The sequence below is a fragment of the Garra rufa genome, chromosome 5 (genome assembly GCF_049309525.1).
Source record: "Garra rufa chromosome 5, GarRuf1.0, whole genome shotgun sequence".
In the NCBI taxonomy this organism is placed as follows: Eukaryota; Metazoa; Chordata; class Actinopteri; order Cypriniformes; family Cyprinidae; genus Garra; species Garra rufa.
The window spans coordinates 54,484,465-54,509,716 of NC_133365.1; the positions used below are offsets into that span (position 1 = coordinate 54,484,465).

General features: G+C 28.7%; 1 protein-coding gene across 1 annotated transcript in view; it reads right to left on the minus strand.

The window, feature by feature from the left end:
• mcc (MCC regulator of WNT signaling pathway) overlaps positions 1 to 25,252 on the minus strand; it is a 115,417-nt gene that overhangs the window by 26,493 nt on the left and 63,672 nt on the right. Inside the window, exons 8-12 of the mRNA XM_073840151.1 lie at positions 19,830 to 19,976; positions 17,015 to 17,104; positions 15,152 to 15,300; positions 13,612 to 13,752; positions 678 to 778 (exon numbers count right to left, since the gene is read on the minus strand). Coding sequence (XP_073696252.1) covers positions 678 to 778; positions 13,612 to 13,752; positions 15,152 to 15,300; positions 17,015 to 17,104; positions 19,830 to 19,976 — 628 coding nt within the window. The remainder of the gene's footprint in view (positions 1 to 677; positions 779 to 13,611; positions 13,753 to 15,151; positions 15,301 to 17,014; positions 17,105 to 19,829; positions 19,977 to 25,252) is intronic.

Genomic DNA, 25,252 nt, shown 5'->3' on the forward strand with positions numbered 1-25,252 from the left:
CAATTAACTGTCAAATAAAATAGAATAAAATATATTTTTTAAATATAGTACAAAACAAAAAAGTAGAAAAAAAATATATACACATATATATGTGTATTTTTGATCAAGTAAATGCAGCCTTGATGAACAAATATAATATATATATATATATATATATATATATATATATATATATATATATATATATATATAAATAATGAATATATAATGAATATATAGTAATATAATATAATTTGTACTTGTTTAATTTTTATATATTTTAAAAATATATTTTAACTTATTTTACCATTAACTGTCCAAAAAAAAATATATATTTTTAAAACAAAGTACAAATAAACAAGTAGAAAAAAATATACATGTATGTGTATTTTTGATCAAGTAAATGCAGCCTTGATGAGCATATGTATATTTTTGTACTTGTTGATTTGTACTATAATTTAAAAATGTATTTTATTTGACCATTAACAGACATCACATAACTGTTAACATGGAAATGTGTTAAATTATTGAAATATTAATTTGCCATTTCAGTGGGTCTTTAAGAACTTATTTGAGCACAAAGAAGTTCTGCTGATGAAAAGGTTTTGGAGTTCCTGCATTATGTATTTATAACTGTATATATAAACAAGAAAAGTCTATGGGACGTCCTGATTTAAGGATGTGTGTTTGTCTCTTACCCACAGTACTGACTCCAGCGGCTCTGAACTGACCCAAAACCAGACTCTGTTCACTTTCGGCCAGCGCCAGCAGCAGCTCATACGCCTCGATACACTGCTCACTGCAACACACACACAAGAACAATCATGAAAACACACTCCAGAGGAATGTAGAGGCCAGCGCAGATCCTTCATCAGCTTCTGAAACCCTGATGGAAAATATTTAACGGGAAACAAAAGCCACAAACAGGCCTGGACGTGATGCTGGAATGCACTCGTTTCATCGGCCTCTGATTATAACGCAGGTACAAACAAACAAGAATGAATCTAAAAGGTTGGGTCAAAGAGTTCATTATTCAGTGAGTGTTACTTAAAGTAGAAGAAAAGTATGAACTGGAAAAGTCAAGGTATTTTTGCACATCAAACACCAGCTTTAAAGCAGGGTTATCATCATCAACTAAAACTGAAACACTGTTACTTTAACATTAATTAAAAATACATAAATAAAAAAAAGAATTTTGGAAGATTCACTTAAGATTTGAGAACTTATTTTAAGTACATTTAAGTTTTGAACTATATATTAATAGTTTTTTTATCTTTTAAATTTTAAAATTAAATAAAAAAATTTTTTTTAATTCTCAAATCTTAAGAAAATATTTGGGACCTGAAAAGACCTGAATACTTTGAACTAAAATGTAGATGTACTTAAGAAAAGATTTGAGAACTAAAAGAAAATGTTTGAGAGCCGAAAAGACATACTTGAGAAAAGTTGAAAAAAAAAAAAGAAGAAGTACATTATAAGTTTTCAAATATTTTAATATTTTTTTAAAGAACATCTTTTAAACTAAAAAATTCAATTAAAACATTTTTTTTAAATTCTAAAATCTTCAGAAAATATTTGGGACCTGAAAAGACATACTTAAGAAAATTTTGAACTAAAAAAGAAAATATAATGAAAAATATGTACTTAAGTAAAGATTTGAGAACTAAAAGAAAATGTTTGAGACCAGAAAAGCTGTACTTGAGAAAAATAGGAACTAAATTGTTTTTTCTGAAGATTCACTTAAGATTTAAGAACTTATGTTAAGTACATTTAAGTTTTCAAATATTGTTACTCAATCTTTTAAGGTCTCAAATATTTTCTTAAAAACATATTTTTAAATTCTCAAATCTTAAGAAAATATTTGGGACCTAAAAAGTTGTCCTTAGGAAAATTTTGAATTAAAAAAGAAAATCTAATTTGAAAGATATACATAAGTAAAGATTAGAGAACTAAAATAAAAATGTTTAAAACCCGAAAAGACTTTCTTGAGAAAAATTTTAACTAAAAAAAAATAATAATTTGGAAGATTCACTTAAGAACTTATATTAAAGGTTGTATCAGCGATTTCTAGCCTAAAACATAAAGTGTCAATTTCAGCTGAGCTTTCTTCAGCTGAATTTGACACTTTATGTTTCAGGCTAGAAATCGCTGATACAACCTTTAAGTACAATTAAGTTTTCAAATATATACACACACACACACACACACACACACACACACACACACACACACACACACACACACACACACACACACACACACACACACACGTGTGTGTGTATTATTATTTTTGTTTTTTTAAAGTACATCTTTTACAGTCTCAAATGTTTTCTTACAAACATTTTTTTTAAATGCTCAAATCTTACGAAAATATTTGGGACCTGAAAAGACGTACTTAGGAAATTTTTGAACTAAAAAAAATGATAATTTAAAAAGATTTAGTAAAATAAAGCTTTGAGAAATAAAGGAAAAAGTTCGAGACCCAAAAAGACAAACTCGAGATAAGTTGGAACTAAAAAAAAAAAAAAAAAAGGAATTTGGAAGATTCACTTAAGATTTGAGAACTTATGTTAAGTACACTTTAAGTTTTTAAATATAAAAAAAAAAAAAAATGTAACTCTGGAAAAAATATTATTGTGAGTTATCAGTGCACGTTATTACAAAGAAATAAATGTTTATTTTCATGTATATTATATTTTTCTATCATAACTTGACCTGTCTCTGAAACTGTCAAAAATCATTCTTATTTCCTAGTCGGCTGTCATATATAGATTACATTGACTTGTGATATATTTGTTGGGGATATTAATATTGTTGAAGATAAATGCAGAAATAGATATATCAGACATTAGAATTACGTGCCATGCTCAACAGTCTTTGGTCATCTAAATATGAAAATATAATTGCATAATAAAAAAAGAAATGGTGAAACACATGCATGATCACGTGTTTATGGTGTTGATTTGCTCGTGTGTGAGGGCTGTCAGTGTGATTAATAGTGGTGTTTTACGCTCTCGGCGCCGTCTTTATGAGCGTTTGACTGGCCTCATGTAATGACAGTCAGATGACATCATGATCACTGGGGACCGAATTCAATCAAACCCTCCTCCTCCTCCAGCTGGAAAACCAACACACCAGCAAACTCATACACTACATGCTCCTGAAAGACATCTCTTCTGCTCATCCAGTAAATGAAGCAAAAACACTAATATTATGAATTATTATTACAATTTAAAACAGCTATGTGAGTATATGTTAGGGCAAGACACTGCAGGTGAATCGGGAAAAAATAACTAATAGTTATCACCTTACTTTCACTGATAATTTCAGACATTTTTGTATTACACGTTTTCTAAAATGTTAGGTTTTAATATGCAAATGAGGCATTATTTAATGAAATAGGTGCTAATTTGCATGCATTTCTAGTACAAACATCTAAACACTGGATGAAGTCAGTTTCAAAATTGTTTTTGACATATTAAAGTCCGTAATGGAGATTGGGTATTTCATTTTGTCACAAATTTTTTTTTTTGGGGGGGTGGGGGTAAGATGTATAAAATCAAGCAAATTATATATGAACAAATCCCTCTGTAAAAACTTCAAGATATAGACAGGAATAAAAATGTAAAGACTGGTGTGTTTAAGTGCTACTGAAGTGGAGATTTAAGGCTCAGTGTAGGAGAAAAAAATAATTTTGAGAAAACAGCCTTTAAAAAATATGGATTATAATTGAAATCTATTGACACAAATAGATTAAGTGCTATAAAACAGTGACTTTTATGTGTGTTCCACTAGTCTGAAAAAACACTTTAAGAAAAACCAAAAAGCCCAAAATCTCAAACTTGACAGGTGCATGAAAAAACAACATTAGCAGAAAATAGAAAACAGATTCCCAGAATTTGATCAAAATAAAACTGAATTGGAGAAAAAAAAATAAGTATTTTATAAGGCCTTAAAATGGCATTTTTGTTAAACTTTTAAGAAATTGCTGTTAAATCGTGTACTTTTCATAATATTAGACATGCTTTTTGGTTAATATTTTTTAAATGTAACCGTTAAAACAGAGTCTAGAAAAAAATAAAAATGGGAAAACGGAATCCAGAAAAATAAAATGAATTTGGAAGAAATAAAACATTGTAGGGTCCTATTTATTTCATTTGTGTCTTTGTTGTCTTGTATTTGCCCTTTAGTTTGTTACTTGCATCTATGTTCTTATTATTAATAACAAAGATAAAGTAACGCAAATTTACTCTATCATGATAGAAATTGTTATTGTGAAATAAAATGACTATATCACGAAATAAGAAAGTTGCAATACTCTCATCATATCGATCAATCAGACATGTTTATTGAGCAGCAAATCAATATATTAGAATGATTTCTGAAGGATCATGTGACGCTGAAAATTCAGCGTTGATCACAGAAATAAATTACATTTTAAGAGATATTCAAATAGAAACAGTTGGTTTAAATTGTAATATTTAACCTGTTAGTTTTGATCAAACAAATGCAGCCTGATGTGCATATTCACAATCAATTTTACAACTATTATTATTGATAACGTGAAGTATCTCCCCGCATATTAATAGCAGCTCAAGCTCTGTAATTAAATATATTTTTTCCTCCATTTGTTTCCTTCCTGCTGTGTGAGAGTGAGCTGCTCTGTGAATCAGCCAATCAGAGCGGAGCTCCTCATTATTATTCATGAACCCTCCAAATAAGGTAATAATAGACCATTTCATTCTAGGGACAAATCCTAGGGTTGTAAATGGACTTGTAAAACCATTTTATAAGCCTTCTATGTAGATATCAGGGAACAATTCAAAATACTGTATCAATGCATTCTATGGCACCTTTAATGTCAATTTTTATTCTAATCTAATTGATCAGGAATTGCCTGGATGCTGAAAGGTGTGTATTATAAAGCAGAACTGAGTCTAAATCTGCATCACAGCATGTTAGGGAATAGGGATTAAATCTCTACAGCAGGAATACAAATGAGCCCTGAGTTTGTGTGAGTGACAGACATAGAGATTTTCATTTCTCAGCCGTAGGTCAGACCACTTCTGATGCTTTTATCAAATAATGACACTGAAAGCGATTAACCATCTGAATGAAAACGAAAACGGTCTTTCCTGAGGTTTTAAAGGGTTAGTTCGAGCATTTAAGACATGAAGTTGTATGCAATCCTTATCAGCACTATAGTGTATACACACTGACCCACACTGCGTTCACCTCCCTGGTCAGAGTTCTGGCCGCTGGAAGTTTTTCAAGAAAGTAGTCACGGTTAGTTTCCGGGGCCTCAAAACTGTGCGTTTTTACGTGAAAAAAATATATGCGTTTCAAAGCTTGATTAATTTACATCACAAAAAACACTCCTGACAAAAATCATACCTCAGTTTTAATCGGCACTATATTCTTTCCGTTTCCATCAATCCGCGCTGCTGTCAGTTCGCACGTTCCGATCAGCTGTTCCATTACACACTCAAATGACAACGACGTAAAAAGTAGAAAATTAACAGTGGTGCGAACTTGTAAATTCCCAGGTTGTGACCACAAGAATGTGCAGGGATCGCCGTTCAGATTCCATCGTTTTCCTGTTTCTGATATAGTTATGAGACAGCTTTGGCTGGTTGCCATCGGCTACTCTGCGTGAGCTAAAATATCCAGTATCAAGGATTTTCGTGTGTGCAGTGCTCACTTCAGCGAAGACGATTACATCCCCAACCAAGGAGGAAAAATAAAAAAACGGATTTTAAAGAGTTCTGCTGTACCAGTACCACGGGTAAGCTCTATTTACTAACTTTATGTCGCATACGACAGGTTTATTTTGAAGCTAACGTCGGTTTTTAGGCTAAGGTCACATTGAGAATATTCTAACCGGGGCAGTGATAGCATCGACAATAATCGACTGTCTATGTGGTGAGAAAATCGGCAAATGTCATAACTAATGAATTTAATTGAATCTATATAACACAACAAAATATGATGCTTTGCTATATTTGTTATTGTCTGTAACTATGCGGAACGTGTGTCGGTATCATCGTGTTTATAAGTGTGCTTGAAGTCACATACAGGTAGGTCTAAACCAGGTATCTCCAACTCGGGTCATCGTGAGCTACATTCCTGCAGCTCGATGTTTTCCTATGACAGGACACCTTTCTCAAATGAGACATTCTGTACAAGCCTGTTAATTACCCGTTGATTTGAGTCAGGTGTGTTGCATCAGAGAAAAACTAAAACCAGCAAGACAGTAGCTCACGAGGACTGGAGATCCCATGTCTAAACTGTACAGTAAACAATCTGATGTTTAGACTCTTGTGGAAATCACGTGAAACGAGGTCTAATATAAAAAAAAATATATCGTCTGTTCTGTCTGACATTGTGCTAAAATTGGTTTCATCATCAGAAGTTTCGTAGTCAGACATGTTGTCAGTGAGTCGCGCTATCAACAGCTGATCGGAACGTGCGAACTGACAGCAGCGCGGATTGATGGAAACGGAAAGAAAATAGTGCCGATTAAAACTGAGGTATGATTTTTGTGATTTTTGAGTGTTTTTTGTGATGTAAATTAATCAAGCTTTGAAACGCATATATTTTTTTCACGTAAAAACGCACAGTTTTGAGGCCCCGGAAACTAACCGTGACTACTTTCTTGAAAAACTTCCAGCGGCCAGAACTCTGACCAGGGAGGTGAACGCAGTGTGGGTCAGTGTGTATACACTATAGTGCTGATAAGGATTGCATACAACTTCATGTCTTAAATGCTCGAACTATCCCTTTAACAAGTGTCTTCTGTACCCAATGTAAATGCAAACGTGTTTAGGCTCTGACTGTAAACAGGGCTCTAATAAATAATCTATTTAAGTTAGGGCTGTGCAATTAATCGAAATTCGGTTTCGGTTTCGATTTCTGCTTCAAACGATCATGAAAATGCAGTAATCGAAATGAAACGATTATTGTGCCCCACTCTGCCCTCTTTCCAGTGGTGCGCTTGCGCTCCTCCATAAAAGCCTAATTTGTAACTTTAATAAAACGGGACGTGCTTGATTTATTAATGTTTCTTTGATTTTGTGTTTTTAAAAGCATGTAAGAAAACATGCACTGTTCTGTGTATACGCTCAGAGATAGAGCAGAACACGGACATGTAAAGTTAAACGCTCAAATACACGCAAAAATAACAGTATATTGGATCCGTGTGGCACTTGAAGCAACAAATAATATTCCTTCTGCCGTCTCTGTGATTAATATAATAAAACGTAAAAATACAGAGAAAATTCACTCATTGCTCTTAAATGAAGGACGTTTGTAGTTTTGATAAGAAACAAAGCATGTTTAACGATTACAGTGAATTTCACATTCAAATAATTACATTAAATTTCTGTAGTGTTATGAGACTACTTTAGGCTTGCATAAAAGTATTCAGTTTTTTTTATTTGTATCTTTTTTATCTTTAAATTAATCATTATATAAAGTTTTGGACCCTGTCGTAATCGTTTAAATAACCGTGATTACAATATTGACCAAAAATAATCGTGATTATGATTTTTGCCTAAATCGAGCAGCCCTAATTTAAGTAATGCATCACAGACATCGAATCCTTTCATAAACAAGTCAGTGTAGAGAGAGTGTGAATAAGAGATTGATTGTGCAGAGCAACATTAGAGAGCTTCGTTGATTTTAATGGAACTTTGTGAGATCGCGATGAACTAAGGTGAGTCACAGCTTTTAATGATTTTTTTTAGAGAGTTTGTACACACTCAAAAAGGAAGTGTTAATTTTTAAAGGGGTCATTGGATGCCCATTTTCCACAAGTTCATATGATTCTTTAGGATCTTAAAGGATTAGTTCACTTTCATAACAACAATGCTAAGACGAGCATTTGAGGTTAAAAAGTATATAAACGGTCAATTTGTTTAGAAAATAACTGATCGTTTCGCTAGATAAGACCCTTCCTCCTCGACTGGGATCTGCATGAAGCTGCATTTAAACTGCATTTCAGAAGTTCAAATTTCGGGGCGCCATCCATATCCATTATAAAGAGAGAAATCCTGAAATGTTTTCCTCAAAAAAAACAATTTCTTTATGACTGAGGAAAGAAAGACATGAACATCTTGGACGACAAGGGGGTGAGTACATTATCTGTGCATACTTTGATTAAAAATTCTCAACAGTTTTAAGACATGGCCCCTTTAAATGCCAAAGAGCTCTGCTCGCCCCGCCCCTCTCTAGCATTACAAGACATATATTGTTTACTTTAGCTGCATTTAGCGGTGAAACTTGCTTATAAACACATTATTAAGCACATTCCTCTGCATCTTCAGTAAATGACGACGGCTGTGTTCATTACTACATCCAACAACAGAACACCTCAATCGCTCAATTAGAGTCTTCCTCTGCACCCGAGTCACACGATGATCGTTTTGGGACTGTTTCAGCTCGGTGAGGGCGGGGCTAAGGTAAGACGCTCATGTCAATCAAATGTATTTCGTCACAACTAGGGTTGCACCGATCCGATATTAGGATCGGATATCGACCCCGATATTGAAAAAATAGCTGTTTTTTTTTTTTTTTTCATTTCTACTACATTTTATTTATTTAAATTTATTTTAAGTAGGGCTGGACCAGATTATTCAAATATTCGTTCGGTGGGTTGGCATTCGATTTAAAATTTTGAGATTAATAAAGTACAGTCGAGCTCACTTGGTGAAAGAAATGAATGGTGAAAGCAAAACTAGGGCTGTGCTGTCGCAATGACAACCGCGCCTCCGAGTTCAAATGCATGCAGTAGGCTAAACCCCAAAGCCCCAGCAAAAATAATTACCATGAATGTGTCGTGGGGAAAAAGTAAGGAGATATTCGAATTATTTATTAATAAACTAGTATTTGATACAAAGATGAAGTTGACGCTGGTACATGATAGTAGGACGCCATCTGCTCACGCGCGCCTTTAATGCCTAAATGCATCTTTATAGTTTATAGCTAATGAAAGAGTTTTGTTTTCGATTTGAATTATTTAAATTATTTATTTACAGTTCCGGATGATATATTAGTCTTACCTTTATGAGTAAAAATGAAGTTTCACATCGCACCAGCGCTTTCATGTCCTGCCAAGCGTGCTTCAGCTTTACTATCTGCACAAACGATTGGATATGCACCTAATAGCACACATTTGTCTAGGTTAAACGATTAAACTAATATTGTGATATGCTTTAAGTTTTTAATATCTATGGATCTTAATTTAAATCGTGATGACTTGAGAAGCCTAAATTGTTTTTTTACGCTGGCCGTTCAGTCATTACTTTAAAAAACAAAAACTTGAATTTAACAAATAAAAAGTGTTCCAAATATATTTCTAAATTTACTTTATAACCTAAATAAAGGAAAATAAAGGTAATCACATTGCTATTAAAAACAGCAGCTGTGTAATGGGGAAGAGAAAGAGAAACAAGACCGGTTCCAGTCGGACTCTGCCAGTAATTCTGATGAGCTGTCGAGGTTGTTAGGAATTTTTGCAACGAATGTTTGTTTAATAGCCTATTATTTAACACTCTTATTTAGGCTAGTTTCATATTTAAATGTATTATTTCTTTGATTTATTTTAGCATTTTGTAGGCTGTTTGTTCACTGACGGAAGTGCTCAAATAAACACGCACGTTTGTTAATAATGTTTGAGCCTAATTTATTTTGGGTTTCAAAATAATATACATATGTATTTCATATATAGGTTTACACAAACGTTATATATAATGTATATATATATTTATTTATTTATAAATAGGCCTAATTTAGATATAAATTTATTTATATATAGCCTAAACACCGCAACATTTTTTCGTTCTTCTTTTATTTAAATAGCCTACCCTTTACGGTGTCAGTAATTAATGTGCTGCTAATTTCTGATTTGGGAGTGATTTGTTTGTTTAAAAATGTTAGGCTACCTTATTAAAAGTATTGCTCTTAACTGACCTGTGTGTTTTGTATCACTAGCGCGATGTCCGTTCTCAAAGCAAGCTCTGCCTGCGTGAGGCGCGCCGCTTCCAACTTGCAATGTTCTATTAAAATGTATTAATTCTGAACATGTTATGTGTCTATATTGCACCAAAATCCAACACTGCACTTCCTTGGGTCCACAGCAAAAATCGACTGGATGAACTGTTCTCGACATAATAAAGATGCAAACAGAAAGACATTCCTGCCTTTATTAGAGGGAAGAATATGTTCAGCCCCTCCCTCCGAAGCTCAAAAAATGGTATTCGGACCAGCCCTAATTTTAAGAAGTTTGATTACATTCTATTTTCGATTTGAATGCAGAATTGTTCTTTAAATAACAAATAAATAGGTATGCAATTCATTGCATCTGTTTTGTCTTAGTTAGGAAAGTTTGGTGCCTGTAGTTTCTTCTACATGGTGGAAGGAAGGTATAAGGTGGAAGGTATGCAGTTTATTATTAATTCAACAATGGTATCGGATCGGTATCGGGTATCGACAGATATACAAAGCCCAGGCATCGGTATCGGTATTGGGACTGAAAAAGTCGGATCGGTGCATCCCTAGTCACAACAACAAGAAGCTGAGAATGAGCCGATATTAAAAAGGGGATATTACTTTTAAAGATTAAAAAAATACCAGTGGATGGATTTTTATCAGGGTGGTTGTGTGCACAAACTACCAACACACATTAATGTTCAAACAACATGGAAAAGTTAGTTTTGCACCCGATGACCCCTTTAACACATTGTTTGTGTTATGTCTATTTTTGCACATTTTGTGTTATTTTGTCTTAAATGTGTGTTAAAAAGAAAACATCCAACACAGTGTGTCCAACACAAAATAAACATTAAATAAACATTGCTGCATGCATCACTTCATGAGCCATTATTCTTGCAAACTCCTGCTCTGGACAGATGGACGAGCAGGAGCAGGATATAAATACTGTTCAGTTTCTCGCAAAAACGATCGTTTCGAGTCTTAGGACATCAATGTATCACCACGAGCCGCAGGGTGTAATTTGGATTTGTCTGTGCATGTTTTTATTTACTTTTAAAGGTCTGGTGCCCATCCACTGCCATTATTTGGCTGACAGACTGCACCGGTTTGAGTTGAAAATCTTCGTTTGTGTTTTTCTGAGGAAACAAAGTCACCTACATCTTGGATGCCCTGGGGGTAAGCAGATAAACATCACATTTTCATTTTTGGGTGAACTATCCCTTTAACAAGCTTTATGTTTTTTTTTTTTTTAGATTTATTGTGAACAGAATCGCTTTTAATTAATCGTTGACATGTTGCAGTGCTTCACATGAGGAAATCCGTGTTCATCACGTCTTTCTCTTTGAAAATGAATAGATTCGTGTTGCCACGTATTGTGCGAACTGCCCTAAGACGCTAACATAATTTCTGATGCTTAAGCTTTTCTTGCCTTTTTAGCTATCGCTATTTTACAATATTCGTTATGTGTAGCCTATAAATAACAAAAGCATCTTTATTTTACTCTTGCAGCTCTGAATGGAAGACACTCCTGAAGCGCTTGTGCATTTATCGACAAAACAGGAGACAAACGAGAGACTTCACCTCTATATAATATACTCACCTTTATATAAATAAAATATAAAAAATTAAATAAAATAAAAAACCCCCCAATAAAGTAAAATAAATTAAATTAAATTACAAAAAAAATAAAAATAATATAAAATCTACTATCATGATTATTACTGTTTGGTCAAGACAATTAAATCTAGATAAAATAAAATGTAAAAAATAAAAATAAAATAAAATGTAAGAAAATCTAAATGGTCACACATTTCACCTTTTAGGTAAAAAAAAAAAAAAAATTTATGACTATTATGATCTTGATCAAGACTTTTAATCTTAATAAAAATAAAACAAAATAAATTAATCTTTATTTTACTCTTGCAGCTTTGAATGGAAGACACTCCTGAAGCGCTTGTGCATTTATCGACAAAACAGGAGACAAACGAGAGACTTCACCTCTATATAATATACTCACCTTTATATAAATAAAATATAAAAAATTAAATAAAATAAAACCCCCCCAATAAAGTAAAATAAATTAAATTAAATTACAAAAAAAATAAAAATAATATAAAATCTACTATCATGATTATTACTGTTTGGTCAAGACAATAAAATCTAGATAAAATAAAATGTAAAAAATAAAAATAAAATAAAATGTAAGAAAATCTAAATGGTCACACATTTCACCTTTTAGGTAAAAAAAAAAAATTTTTTTTTTATGACTATTATGATCTTGATCAAGACTTTTAATCTTAATAAAAATAAAACAAAATAAATTAATCTTTATTTTACTCTTGCAGCTTTGAATGGAAGACACTCCTGAAGCGCTTGTGCATTTATCGACAAAACAGGAGACAAACGAGAGACTTCACCTCTATATAATATATTCACCTTTATATAAATAAAATATAAAAAATAAAATAAAATAAAAACCCCCCAATAAAGTAAAATAAATTAAATTACAAAAAAAATATATATATATATAAAATCTACTATCATGATTATTACTGTTTGGTCAAGACAATTAAATCTAGATAAAATAAAATGTAAAAAATAAAAATAAAATAAAATGTAAGAAAATCTAAATGGTCACACATTTCACCTTTTAGGTAAAAATAAAATAAATTTTTTTTTATGACTATTATGATCTTGATCAAGACTTTTAATCTTAATAAAAATAAAACAAAATAAATTAATCTTTATTTCACTCTTGCAGCTTTGAATGGAAGACACTCCTGAAGCGCTTGTGCATTTATCGACAAAACAGGAGACAAACGAGAGACTTCATCTCACCGACCCTCACCAACTTGTATGCAGATGAAAATATGTAAATATAACGATAAATGCTTAAGAGGTTGTCAAATACCTTTTTTTTTTTATTTAAAGTACAAACTTTATTAACCATTAACAACTTTTCACTCAAGGAACAATTAAAAGGTTGAAATTACTGTATTTTAATTGTTTACCTCTCTTTTTTAACCTTTTTTGAGTTATGTAATTGTTAGTAGCAGGTTTAATAAATGTGACCCTGGACCACAAAACCAGTCTTAAGTCGCTGGGGTATATTTGTAGCAATAGCCAAAAATACATTGTATGGGTCAAAATTTTTGATTTTTCTTTTATGCCAAAAATCATTAAGAAATTAAGTAAAGATCATGTTCCATGAAGATTTTTTGTAAAATTCCTACTGTAAACATATCAAAATGTAATTTTTGATTTGTAATATGCATTGTTAAAAACCTAATTTGGACAACTTTAAAGGTGATTTTCTCAGTCTTTTTGATTTTTTTGCATCCTCAGATTTCTGATTTCAAATAGATGCATCTCGGCCAAATATTGTCCTATCCTAACAAACCATACATCAATGGAAAGCTTATTTATTGAGCTTTCATATGATGTATAAATCTCAGTTTTGTCAAGTTTAACCTTATGACTGGTTTTGTGGTCCAGGGTCACAAATGGTGTATTAACTATACGTTAGTTTGATGTGTTTTTATTGCATACAAGATTTGCTCAAAAACAACATATAATTGTGTATTTACGTATAACGCATAGTGTGTAGAAAAATGTTGAGCACGTGTTTGTGTGTGTGTGTACCTGTACTGCAGAGCCAGTCTGAGTGCAGTAGCGTTGGACTCATATTTTCCCACCAGCATACTCATCCGCTCAGCGTTACTCTTACACTCCTCCAGTGTGATGGTCAGCAGATCGTTCTGAGACTTCAGGTGCTCGATACGACTGAAACACAGTAAAAGATGACATTAACAAACAATGCCAAACATGATCAGATTTGTGCAATTCACAGGGTCCCTACGCAGTGTTCACTACTCAGTATAGGGGATGCTTGAGCTGGACAAATGTGGTATTTCCTGTATAAAGCAGTATGTTTTAACATTTTGAGTTAGCTTTTATATTTTCATTAATTTTATGTTCTTTTTTTCGTTGTGTCATTTTTATTAGTTTAAGTTTTTTGTATTATTTCTCTTTAGCTTATTTTTATTTAAGTTTGATTTTGTGACTTTAGTACCTAAAACTTAACTTATTTCATTTGATTTATTTTGTCAAAATTTTAGATTTTTTGTTGTTTTGCCATCTCTATTTTGTTTTTAAATATTTCTATTTAGATTATTTTAATTCCAGTTTGAGATTGTCTTTTTATTATTTCAACTTATTTTTTTTAAGTTTCAGTATTTTTATCACTGCTTTTTATTATTTCTCTTTTGTTTATTTTTATTTTGGTTTGTTTTTAGCCATTTTAGTACTTAAACTTTTACTTAATTTTATATCATTTACATTTAAAAAATATTTTTTTGTTTTTATAATTTTTTATTGGCTTTTGTTTTTTTTTAATATTTCTATTTAGCTTATTTTAATTTCATTCTGAGATTGTCATTTTATTATTTCAACTTATTTTTTACTTAAAAATTAATGTTTTTGTTAAATTTTTTTGTTTAAGTATTTTTGTTATATGTCATTTTTATCACTGCTTTTTATTATTTATCTTTCATTTATTTTTATTTTAGTTTGTTTTGTTCATTTTAGTACTTCAACTTATATTTAATTTAATTTACATTTTAAAAATATTTGTATTTTTTATATAACTTTTATTGGCTTTTGTTTTTTAATATTTTTTAATTTCAATTTAAGCTTTGTACTTTTTAACATTTTAGCCTAACATTTTAGTCATTTTCTTACTTCAAACTAAATTTCTTTTTTAATTACATTTAAGTTTTAGTAATTTAGTGCTTTGGTCTTTATTAGTTTTTTTTATTTCTATATAACTTAAGTTTGTTTTCATTTTATTTTGAGTTTTAGTAATTGTATTCAACGAAAAGTGGAAATTAAATAAATATAAATTAAATGTTTTTAATCTAATTGTTTTTTTTATTTCAGGTAACAAAAACCTGAAAAAAAAAAAAAAAAAAAAAAAAAAAAAAATATATATATATATATATATATATATATATATATATATATATATATATTATAAAGTTTATTTATATATATATATAATATATTTTATCAAGTTTATTTTTAGATATAAAATATATAATATTTTAAGCCACTAGCATGAGTCCCTGTGATTTGAGTGTATCCTACAGTTTAATAGCAGATCTTGATGTCTGTGTTTTCTAACCTGTTGAGTCTCTCCGTCTCCACCTCAAACTCGCGGATCTTGCTCTCAGAGATGGCGGATCCGTGTGAGTAGAGCGTCTGGAAGATCTCCTGGATGTTGGAGCAGTCCTGAAGGGAATGAGCCAGATGTTCAGCCACATTACTGGACACCTGCAGAGACACACAGAGATGACACTAAACCTCCACAACATCACAATTCAACACCGCTCTTACTCGTGATTGGTTGTTTCTTTCTATCAATCAATTTCTGCATTTAGTCTGTGAAGATGGCATATATATAAACAATAACAAATTAACAAAAGACAAATTATAATAATTATTATTACAATAAAAACATATATAAACAATAAAATAAAATTATAAAATATATAAAACCTCACACATCATCTTTTAGATTAAACAAAATGAAAAATTAAATTCTATTAACATTAAAAAAAATAAAAATTAAATATAATAAAATCTATTACACTTGATCAAGACACTAAACTTAAATGTCTCACACATCACCAAAATTAAAAATTAAATACATTCTTCTATCACTATTACACTTAAAAATATCATTTAAAAAATAAAAATAAAATATAATTAAATCTACTATTACTCTTGATCAAGACACTTAGCCTAAATAAAATGAGAAACAAAAAATAAACAATAAAATACATAAAATATATGTATAAAGCATCTAAATAGTCACACATTTAAATACAAATAAAAAGTTAAATTATTCTATCACAATTATGATCTTAATCAAGACATTTAACCTTAATAAAAATAAACAAAATAAACAAAATAAAATAAAATGAATAAAATTAAACAATGGTGATGACATCATCACAACATTTGCATACTAAATAATGCATTATTGGATATTTTATTTTTGTGATCAGTCAATTTCTGCACAAACAAATAAATAAATAAATACAATAAAATAAAATATCATTAAAAAAAATCTACAAGTCAATTAAAAAAACACTATATAAATATAATAAAATAAAATAAAACTCCCCCAATAAAGTAAAATAAATTAAATTAAATTAAATTACAAAAAAAAAAAAAAAAAAAAATCATATAAAATCTACTATCATGATTATTACTGTTTGGTCAAGACAATTAAATCTAGATAAAATAAAATGTAAAAAATAAAAATAAAATAAAATGTAAGAAAATCTAAATGGTCACACATTTCACCTTTTAGGTAAAAAAAATAATATAATAAATTATTTTATGACTATTATGATCTTGATCAAGATTTTTAATCTTAATTAAAATAAAACAAAATAAATTAATAAAATAAAAAAGTGAATAAAATTAACCAATGGTGATGACATCACAACATTTGCATACTAAATAATGTCTTAGACTAAACTCTAATTGGTCTATTCTTTCGTAAGCATTAACTGCTGTGTTCACACACTGAAGATGCGGTCGCATTATGCGTCATTTCTCTGATATCATAACATCTAAACATGATCATAAGATCAGCTGAATGAAGCCTGAACCTGTTCTGCTGATCCTGGCACTCGTGCGGGAACACAATAATGGAATATTAAACGCTTTGGCTCTGATTATTAGCACTACAGCCAGAGACACAGACAGAGAGAGAGAGACAGTAGAGGAGAAGGTGACCTGTCTCTCTCTCTCTCCCTCATGGATCAGATTCTGACACTGGATCAGTGCAGAGAGAGAGAGAGAGAGAGGGAGAGGGAGAGGGAGAGGGAGAGGGAGAGAGAGAGAGAGAGAGAGAGAGAGAGGGAGAGGGAGAGGGAGAGAGAGAGAGAGAGAGAGAGAGAGAGAGAGAGAGAGACTCTAATATGTAAGATTTTCTAATCTGAACACATTCGATGTGTTTTTCTGTCTGTCTCACCCCAATGCTGCTGATTTCGGATCCGAGGACGGATCTCTCCGCTGGCAGAGATTCTGATCGTGTTTTCGACAGCTTCACTCGCTCTGCCACCTGCGACAAACAAACACGGTGTTTAAAGAAATATAAAACACATTTTATATAAACCTGTATGAGATTTTCTTCTGTGGAACACATAAGATAATTTTTTTTGCATTTCTGACCCTGATTTCAAATAACGAAAGTGAAGGACTTGAGCTGTATTACTATTATCCTAAATAAAAATAATAATAATAAAAATAAAATACAATAAAATCCACTATTACTATTAATGTTGTTGATAAAGACACTTACAACTAAATTAAATAAAATGTAAATATAAAATTAATAAATAAAGCATAAAATTGAAAACAAATAAATGTATTAAAATAAAATAAAATTTGATATCAATATTTTTGTACATAAAATAAATAATGATGCAATAAAATCTACTATTAGTATTGATGCTGTTAGAGACACAACTGAATAAAACGGAAAAAATTTAATTAATAAAGAATTAAAATAAATGAAAATAAACAAATTACTTAAATTAAATCTAATATGACTATTGTGCTAAATAAATTAAAAGAAAATAAAAAATAGTACAACAAAATCTAATATTACTATTAATGCTTTTGATAAAGACACTTATAACTAAATAAACAAGGGAAAAATTAAATTAATAATTAAAAAATGAATATAAATGAAAATAAATAAGTGTACTTAAAATAAAATCTAATATCACTATTATCCTAAATAAAATTTAAAAATTAAAAATAATACAATAAAATTTAATATTACTATTAATGTTTTTGATAAAGACACTTACAACTAAATAAAATAAAATGGAAAAATAAAATTAAAATTAGAATAAATACAATAAAATATAAATTAAAAACAAAATAAAATCTAATATCACTATTATCCTAAATAAAATTAAAAATTAAAATAAAACAATAAAATCTTCTATTACTATTAATGTTTTTGATAAAGACACTTACAACTAAATAAAAAAGGGAAAAATTAAATTAATAAATAAAGATTAATAATTAATAAATAAAGATTAAATAAATAAGTGTACTTAAAATAAAATCTAATATCACTATTATCTACATAAAATAAAATGATAATAAAAAATTATAAAATAAAATTTACTATTACTATTAATGCTGTGGATAAAGACACTTACTACAAACAAAATAAAGTAATAAATAAATTATATAAAAATAAAATAATATAACAAAATATTTTAAAATAAAGTCAAATCTAATATCACTATTATCCTAAATAAAACAAAATAAAATAAAATAATAATACAATAAAATCTACTATTACTATTTATGCTGTTAATAAAGACACAACTAAATAAAAAAAATGGAAAAATAAAATGAATGAATAAAGAATAAAATAAAAATGAAAATAAATCAATAAATGTATTAAATAAAACCTAATTTCACTATTATCCTAAATAAAATAAAAAGACAATTAAAAAAATTTAAATTAATAGAATAAAATCTACTATTGCTATTAATGCTGTTAATAAAAACACAACTGCATAAAATAAAGGGTAAAATAAAATTAATAAATAAAGAATTAAAAATAAATGAAAATAAATAAATAAAGGTTTTAAAATAAAATAAAATCTAATATCACTATTATCCTAAATAAAAGAAAAATACATCAAAATCTACATTTACTATTAATGCTGTTAATAAAGAAACAACTAAATAAAATAAAGGGAAAATTAAAATTAATAAATAAATAAATAATGGAAATAAATGAAAATAAATAAATGTTTAAAAAAATCTTATTTCACTATTATCTAAATAAAATAAAAAGACAACTTAAAAATAATACAATAAAATCTACTATTACTATTAATTCTGTTGATAAAGATAAATAAATGTGTTCAAATTAAATGAAATAAAATCTAATATCACTATTATCCTAAATAAAATAAAATAAAATAAAAAAATAATTCAATAAAATCTACTATTACTATTTATGCTGTTAATAAAAACACAACTGCATAAAATAAAGGGTAAAATAAAATTAATAAATAAAGAATTAAAATAAATAAAAATAAATAAAGGTTTTAAAATAAAATAAAATCTAATATCACTATTATCCTAAATAAAAGAAAAATACAGCAAAATCTACATTTACTATTAATGCTGTTAATAAAGAAACAACTAAATAAAATAAAGGGAAAATTTAAATTAATAAATAAATAATGAAATTAAATGAAAATAAATAAATGTTTAAAAAAATCTAATATCACCATTATCTACATAAAATAAAATGATAATAAAAAATAATAAAATAAAATTTACTATTACTATTAATGCTGTGGATAAAGACACTTACTCCAAAAAAGTAATAAATAAATTATATAAAAATAAAATAATATAAATAACAAAATATTTTAAAATAAAATCAAATCTAATATCACTATTATCCTAAATAAAACAAAATAAAATAAAATAATAATAATACAATAAAATCTACTATTACTATTTATGCTGTTAATAAAGACAACTAAATAAAAAAAATGGAAAAATAAAATTAATGAATAAAGAATAAAATAAAAATGAAAATAAATCAATAAATGAATTAAATAAAACCTAATTTCACTATTATCCTAAATTAAAAAAAAAAAAAAAAAAATTAAAAAAAAAAAAAAAAATTCTACTATTACAATTAATGCTGTTGATAAAGTAAAATTAGAATAAAAAAAATATATATAAATAAAAAAAAAAAATAATAAAATAAAAGGCTTTAACAAAATGCTATGAAGTACTTTGGCGACGGGGATGTCGTTGCTGCTGCTGCTGGTGCTGAGTTCTCCGGTGCTGGGGTTGATGGGACGTCCCGCCGGCGTCAGACGCCCAGGACTGGACGGACCGCCGGGCTGAATGCTCTGGAGACGCGTCTGCAGCTCTCGCACCTGCAAAAAGTTCAGAAAGTCCCAGAATAACTTGTTTCAGAAGAGCACAAGTCAGTTTTTCCATCTTCAGAGTTCATTCAGAGAGCAGCTCTAGAGCTAAATCTAGAAACTGAGGTTTGTTCAGCATCTGCGTTCATGTGGCTTCAGTTCAGGCTATATTAGACGCAGCAGAAGCCACGATGATCACTGATCTCTCATCCAATACATGAAGAAACCACCGGGTCCATGAGTGCATTGAGAATAAGAAATCATCCATCTGAACTCATGTGAAACACTTCTGCCCAGAATCAATTTTCAAGGGCGTTTTTGTTGTGAACACACTCGTGTTTCTAGCGGGCAGCGCTGGGGTCAGTCGTCCCAGAGCGGCATCTGTGTGATGCTGGCAGCGACTGTGAATATTTCAAGGCAAATAAAGCTTCTCCTGCCAGTGGAAAAGCTGCCAAAGGACAAATAAAGGACTGGATCCTGAACTAATGCACCTCACATACATCGACAACAACATCAGAGCGAGCTTTAGCACTGTGAACAGCTCTAGAGCTCTTACTGTTATTATTATTACATGAGATAGACATACAACTCATTCAGACCAGAGTCTGAGAATCTGATCATTCACAAACTATTTCAGCTAATCTGTCCATCAATAGCAAAACAAAAACATCTACAGGTCACAAAAAAATTATAAAAAAAAATAATACATAAATAAACAATCAAAAACAAAATGTCATAAAACATCTACAGGTCACATTTAAAAAATAAAAACATCAAAATCTCATCAGAAACGAACTTAAAAAATTAAATAAAATAAAATAAGTCATCTCATAAAATATGTACAGGCCACAAAATAAAATATCAAAACAAAATCTCATAAAAACATCTACAGGTCGCATTTAAAATAAAATAAAATAAAATAAAATAAACATCGAAAACATAAAATTTCATAAAAAAATAAAAAATAAATAAAAAATAAATAAATAAATACAATAATAATAAAATATTAAAAACCAAAACATAAAAACTTATAAAAACATCAAATTAAAAAATAAATAAATAATAAAAAGAAATACTATACCATAAAAATAAAATAAACCACCTAAAGCAGAAACATAAAATCTCAAGAAAACAAACTTACAAAAAAAAATAAATAAATAAAATAAACCACCAAAAACAAAAACATAAAATCTCATAAAACAAACACTACAGGATACATTTAAAAAAAAAATTAAATAAAATAAAACAAATAAATAAAAAAATCTACAACATAACATCTCATATCATCTACAGGTCAAATATATACACACACACACACACACACACACACACACACACACACACACACACACACACACACACACACACACACACACACACACACACACACACACACACACACACACACACACACACACACATAAAAATAGAATAGAATAAAATAAAATAAAATAAAATAAACACCATAAGATTATAATATCTTTTAAACTCAAAAACAAACTTAAAAAAATAAAATAAACCATGAAAAATAAAAACAAAACCTCATAAAAACATCTACAGGTCACATTTAAAATACAAAAAAATAAATAAATAAACTATCAAAAACAAAAACATAAAAACTCATAACAACATCTACAGGTCACATTTAAAATACATAAAAATAAATAAATAAACTATCAAAAACAAAAACATAAAAACTCATAACATCTACAGGTCACATTTAAAAAATAAACAAAATAAAATAAACCATTTATTAAAAAAACCCTCATAACATCTACAGGTCGCATTTAAAAAAATAAACAAAATAAACCATTAAAAAACTAAATAAATCAATCTTGTAAAAACATCTATAGGCCACATTTACGAAATAAAATAAATATATATACATAATTTGAAGTGAAATGTGCATAAAAAATAATAATACTGCATTGCAATAATAGAAATCTATTCATAATCATCATTGAGAATAATGCGGTTCCCAAACAAATCAATACTCAAATCAATGTATAAATGAATTACGAATAGAGTTGATGAAGAAAACACTGCTCATTATTGAGTTTGTTCAGTGTCAGTTCATTCTAACACTATTACCCTTCAGTGTTTGATTTCAAAGACATTTTATTTGCTTTTGCATGAAGAACAATGCTTTTAATCAGTAGCGTTATTAAAGCAAAAGTGGTTGAGAAGAGCTGATGTTTGCACTGAAACATCCCTCCATCATCCGCTGGAGCCCAGCAGCTCTTAACAAAGAGAAAAAATGTCAATATTTAACTTAGCGCTTTAATGCTGTCCGTCCTCGTGGTCTGTAATGGACAGCAATGAGTGTGTAAGTGTTTGTCTGTGACTTAGATGGATGACAACGGCATTAAAACACACACACACAGAGAGCTGAGCTGAGCTGTGGTTGTCGGGTCCAATCAAACAAACCACCACCACAAAGCCAGGCTAGTAATTATGGTCTGGTCGGCGTGTCTTGACTCGAGCGGCTGCGGCGAGTGATTTTAAATATAGCGCTGCTTCAGATCCGGATCATGATTAGAGTGGCCATAGGTCCGGTTTTGGGTGGGACAGTCCGGTTCTGAGATACCGCATTCATCTGCCGGCGCAGACTTGAACTGGTCACTCATTTGACCTGCTTTTTGATATTGATATTACATTCTGTGTCCAAACGTTTGACTGGTAGTGTACATCAGTGTTTCTCAACTGGTGGGTCGCGACCGAACATTTTCAGTGGGTCGCGGAGTGTGTGGTCAAAAAAAACAACAAAAGTTTAATTTTTAACTTATTTTACTTATACCAGACTTTTATTTTGAAATGCGTGCGTGTCAATATCGGACTTTTATTTTGAAATGCACGCGGGACAACCGTTGAGAACCACTGGTGTACATAAACAAATAAATAAATATTTTTAGTTTGTTCAGTTGTTTAAAATACATGAATAAATCAATGCTCAAGTTTGCACACTGGTGTAAAAAAGAAAAAAAAAAAAAAAAATATATATATATATATATATATATAGACAGAGAATAAATAAATTATATTTTATGTTCAAGTTTGTACACTTGTGTATATTAAATAAATAACTATTTTGTTCAATTGTGTTTAATAAAATAAATACATAAAAATACAGATAAATGCAATTTTATGTTTAGGTTTGGTTCAATTGTGTAAAATAGATAAATAAATAAATAAATAACAAATAAATGCTATTGTATGATTAGGTTTGTACAGTGGTGTATAATAAATAAATAATTACATATTTTATTTTTAAGTTTGTTTAATTGAATAATATAAATAAACATAAAAAGATAGATAAATAATAAATAAATAAATACATTTTATGTTCAAGTTTATTTAAATAAAATAGATAGATAAACAAATACTATTTTATGTTTAGCTTTTGTTCAATTGTGTAAAATAAATAAATATATTTATGTTTAATTTTGTTTAATCGCATAAAATAAAAATCTAGATAGATAAATAGATAAATAAATAAATAAATAATAAATGCTATTTTATGTTCAAGTTTGTACAATGGTGTATAACAAACAACTGAATAATTATTTAGTTTAATTGCATAAAATGAATAAAATAAATAAATGCTATTTTATGTTTAAGCTTGTTCAATTGTGTAAAATAGATAAATAAATAAATAAATACATTAACAGATAAATAAATGCTATTTTATGTTTAAGTTTGTACAGTGGTGTATAATAAATATTTTATGTTTAAGTTTGTTTAATTGCATAATATAAATAAATATATCTAATATAAAATAGATAGTATAAATATTAAAAATAAATTAAATAGACAGATAAATAAATGCTAATGCTATGTTCAGGTTTGTGCAATGTTGTATAATAAATAAACAAATGCCATTTTATATTCACCTAATATTAAAATAAAATAAAATAAACAAACAAAAATCTCACAGAAAAATCTACAGGTCAAACTTATAAAAAAAAATTAAAAAAATAAATAAAATGAATCATTAAAAAAAACCACAAAATTTCATAAAAACATCCACAGGTAAAAATTTTTTTTTTTTAAATAAATAAAATAAAATAAACCACCAAAAACAAACAAACAAAAAATCTCACAGAAACATCTACAGGTTACATTTCAAAATAAACTAAATAAAATAAATCCTTAAAAAATACATTTTAAAAATAAAATAAAATATCAAAAACATAAAATCTCATAAAAACATCCACAGGTAAAAAATAAAATAAAAAATAAACAAAATAAAATAAACCACCAAAAACAACCACCACTGAAACATCTACCAGGTCAAATTTATAAAATAAAATTAAATTTACCATCAAAAACAAAAACATAAAATCTCATAAAAACATTTATAGGTTACATTAAAAAATAACATTTTAAATATAAATAAAATAAAATATCAAAAGCAAAAAAAAAATCTCAGAAACATCTAATTAAATTAAATTAACCGTCAAAAACAAATACATGAAATCTCATAACATTTATAGGTTACATTAAAAAATTAAATTTTAAATAGAACTAAAGTAAAATAAAATATCAAAAACATAAAATCTCATAAAACATCCAGAGATAAAAATAAATAAATAAATAAAATAAACCACCAAAAACAAAAACAAAATAATCTCAGAAACATCTAATTAAATTAAATTAACTGTCAAAAACAAATACATAAAATCTCATAACATTTATAGGTTACATTAAAAATATTTATTTTAAATATAACTAAAGTAAAATAAAATATCAAAAACATAAAATCTCATAAAACATCCAGAGATAAAAAAAATTAAATAAATAAAATAAACCACCAAAAACAAAACAAAATCTCAGAAACATCTAATTAAATTAACTATCAAAATCAAACATAAAAGCTCATAAAAACATATATAGGTCACATTTAAATAATAAAAACAATAAAATAAAAGATCAAAAACAAAACCATAAATCATGAATGAATAAAATCATCTCTTTTACTGCACCAGAATGCATTTTGAGGGTTAAAAGTGTAAATTTAGCTTTTTTTCCCCCGCAGTTTTTATCCTGGCATGAATCCTGCAAAGTGTTTTTGGTGTTTTTCGGTCATCCTAATGGTGATGGATCTATTTACTGAGCTTCAATAAGGAATGCCGCTGTCCTCGGATCGCTCTCGGAAAAACGCACAGCACAAACCTGTTTGGATCGATTAGTCTGCCGCTTTTAGATGCGGCATGTAATCGAATCTGGCCGTCTGAAGCCAGTTAGCACGCTAATGTGATTAGCCCACAAATGCATTGAGTAAAAAAGGC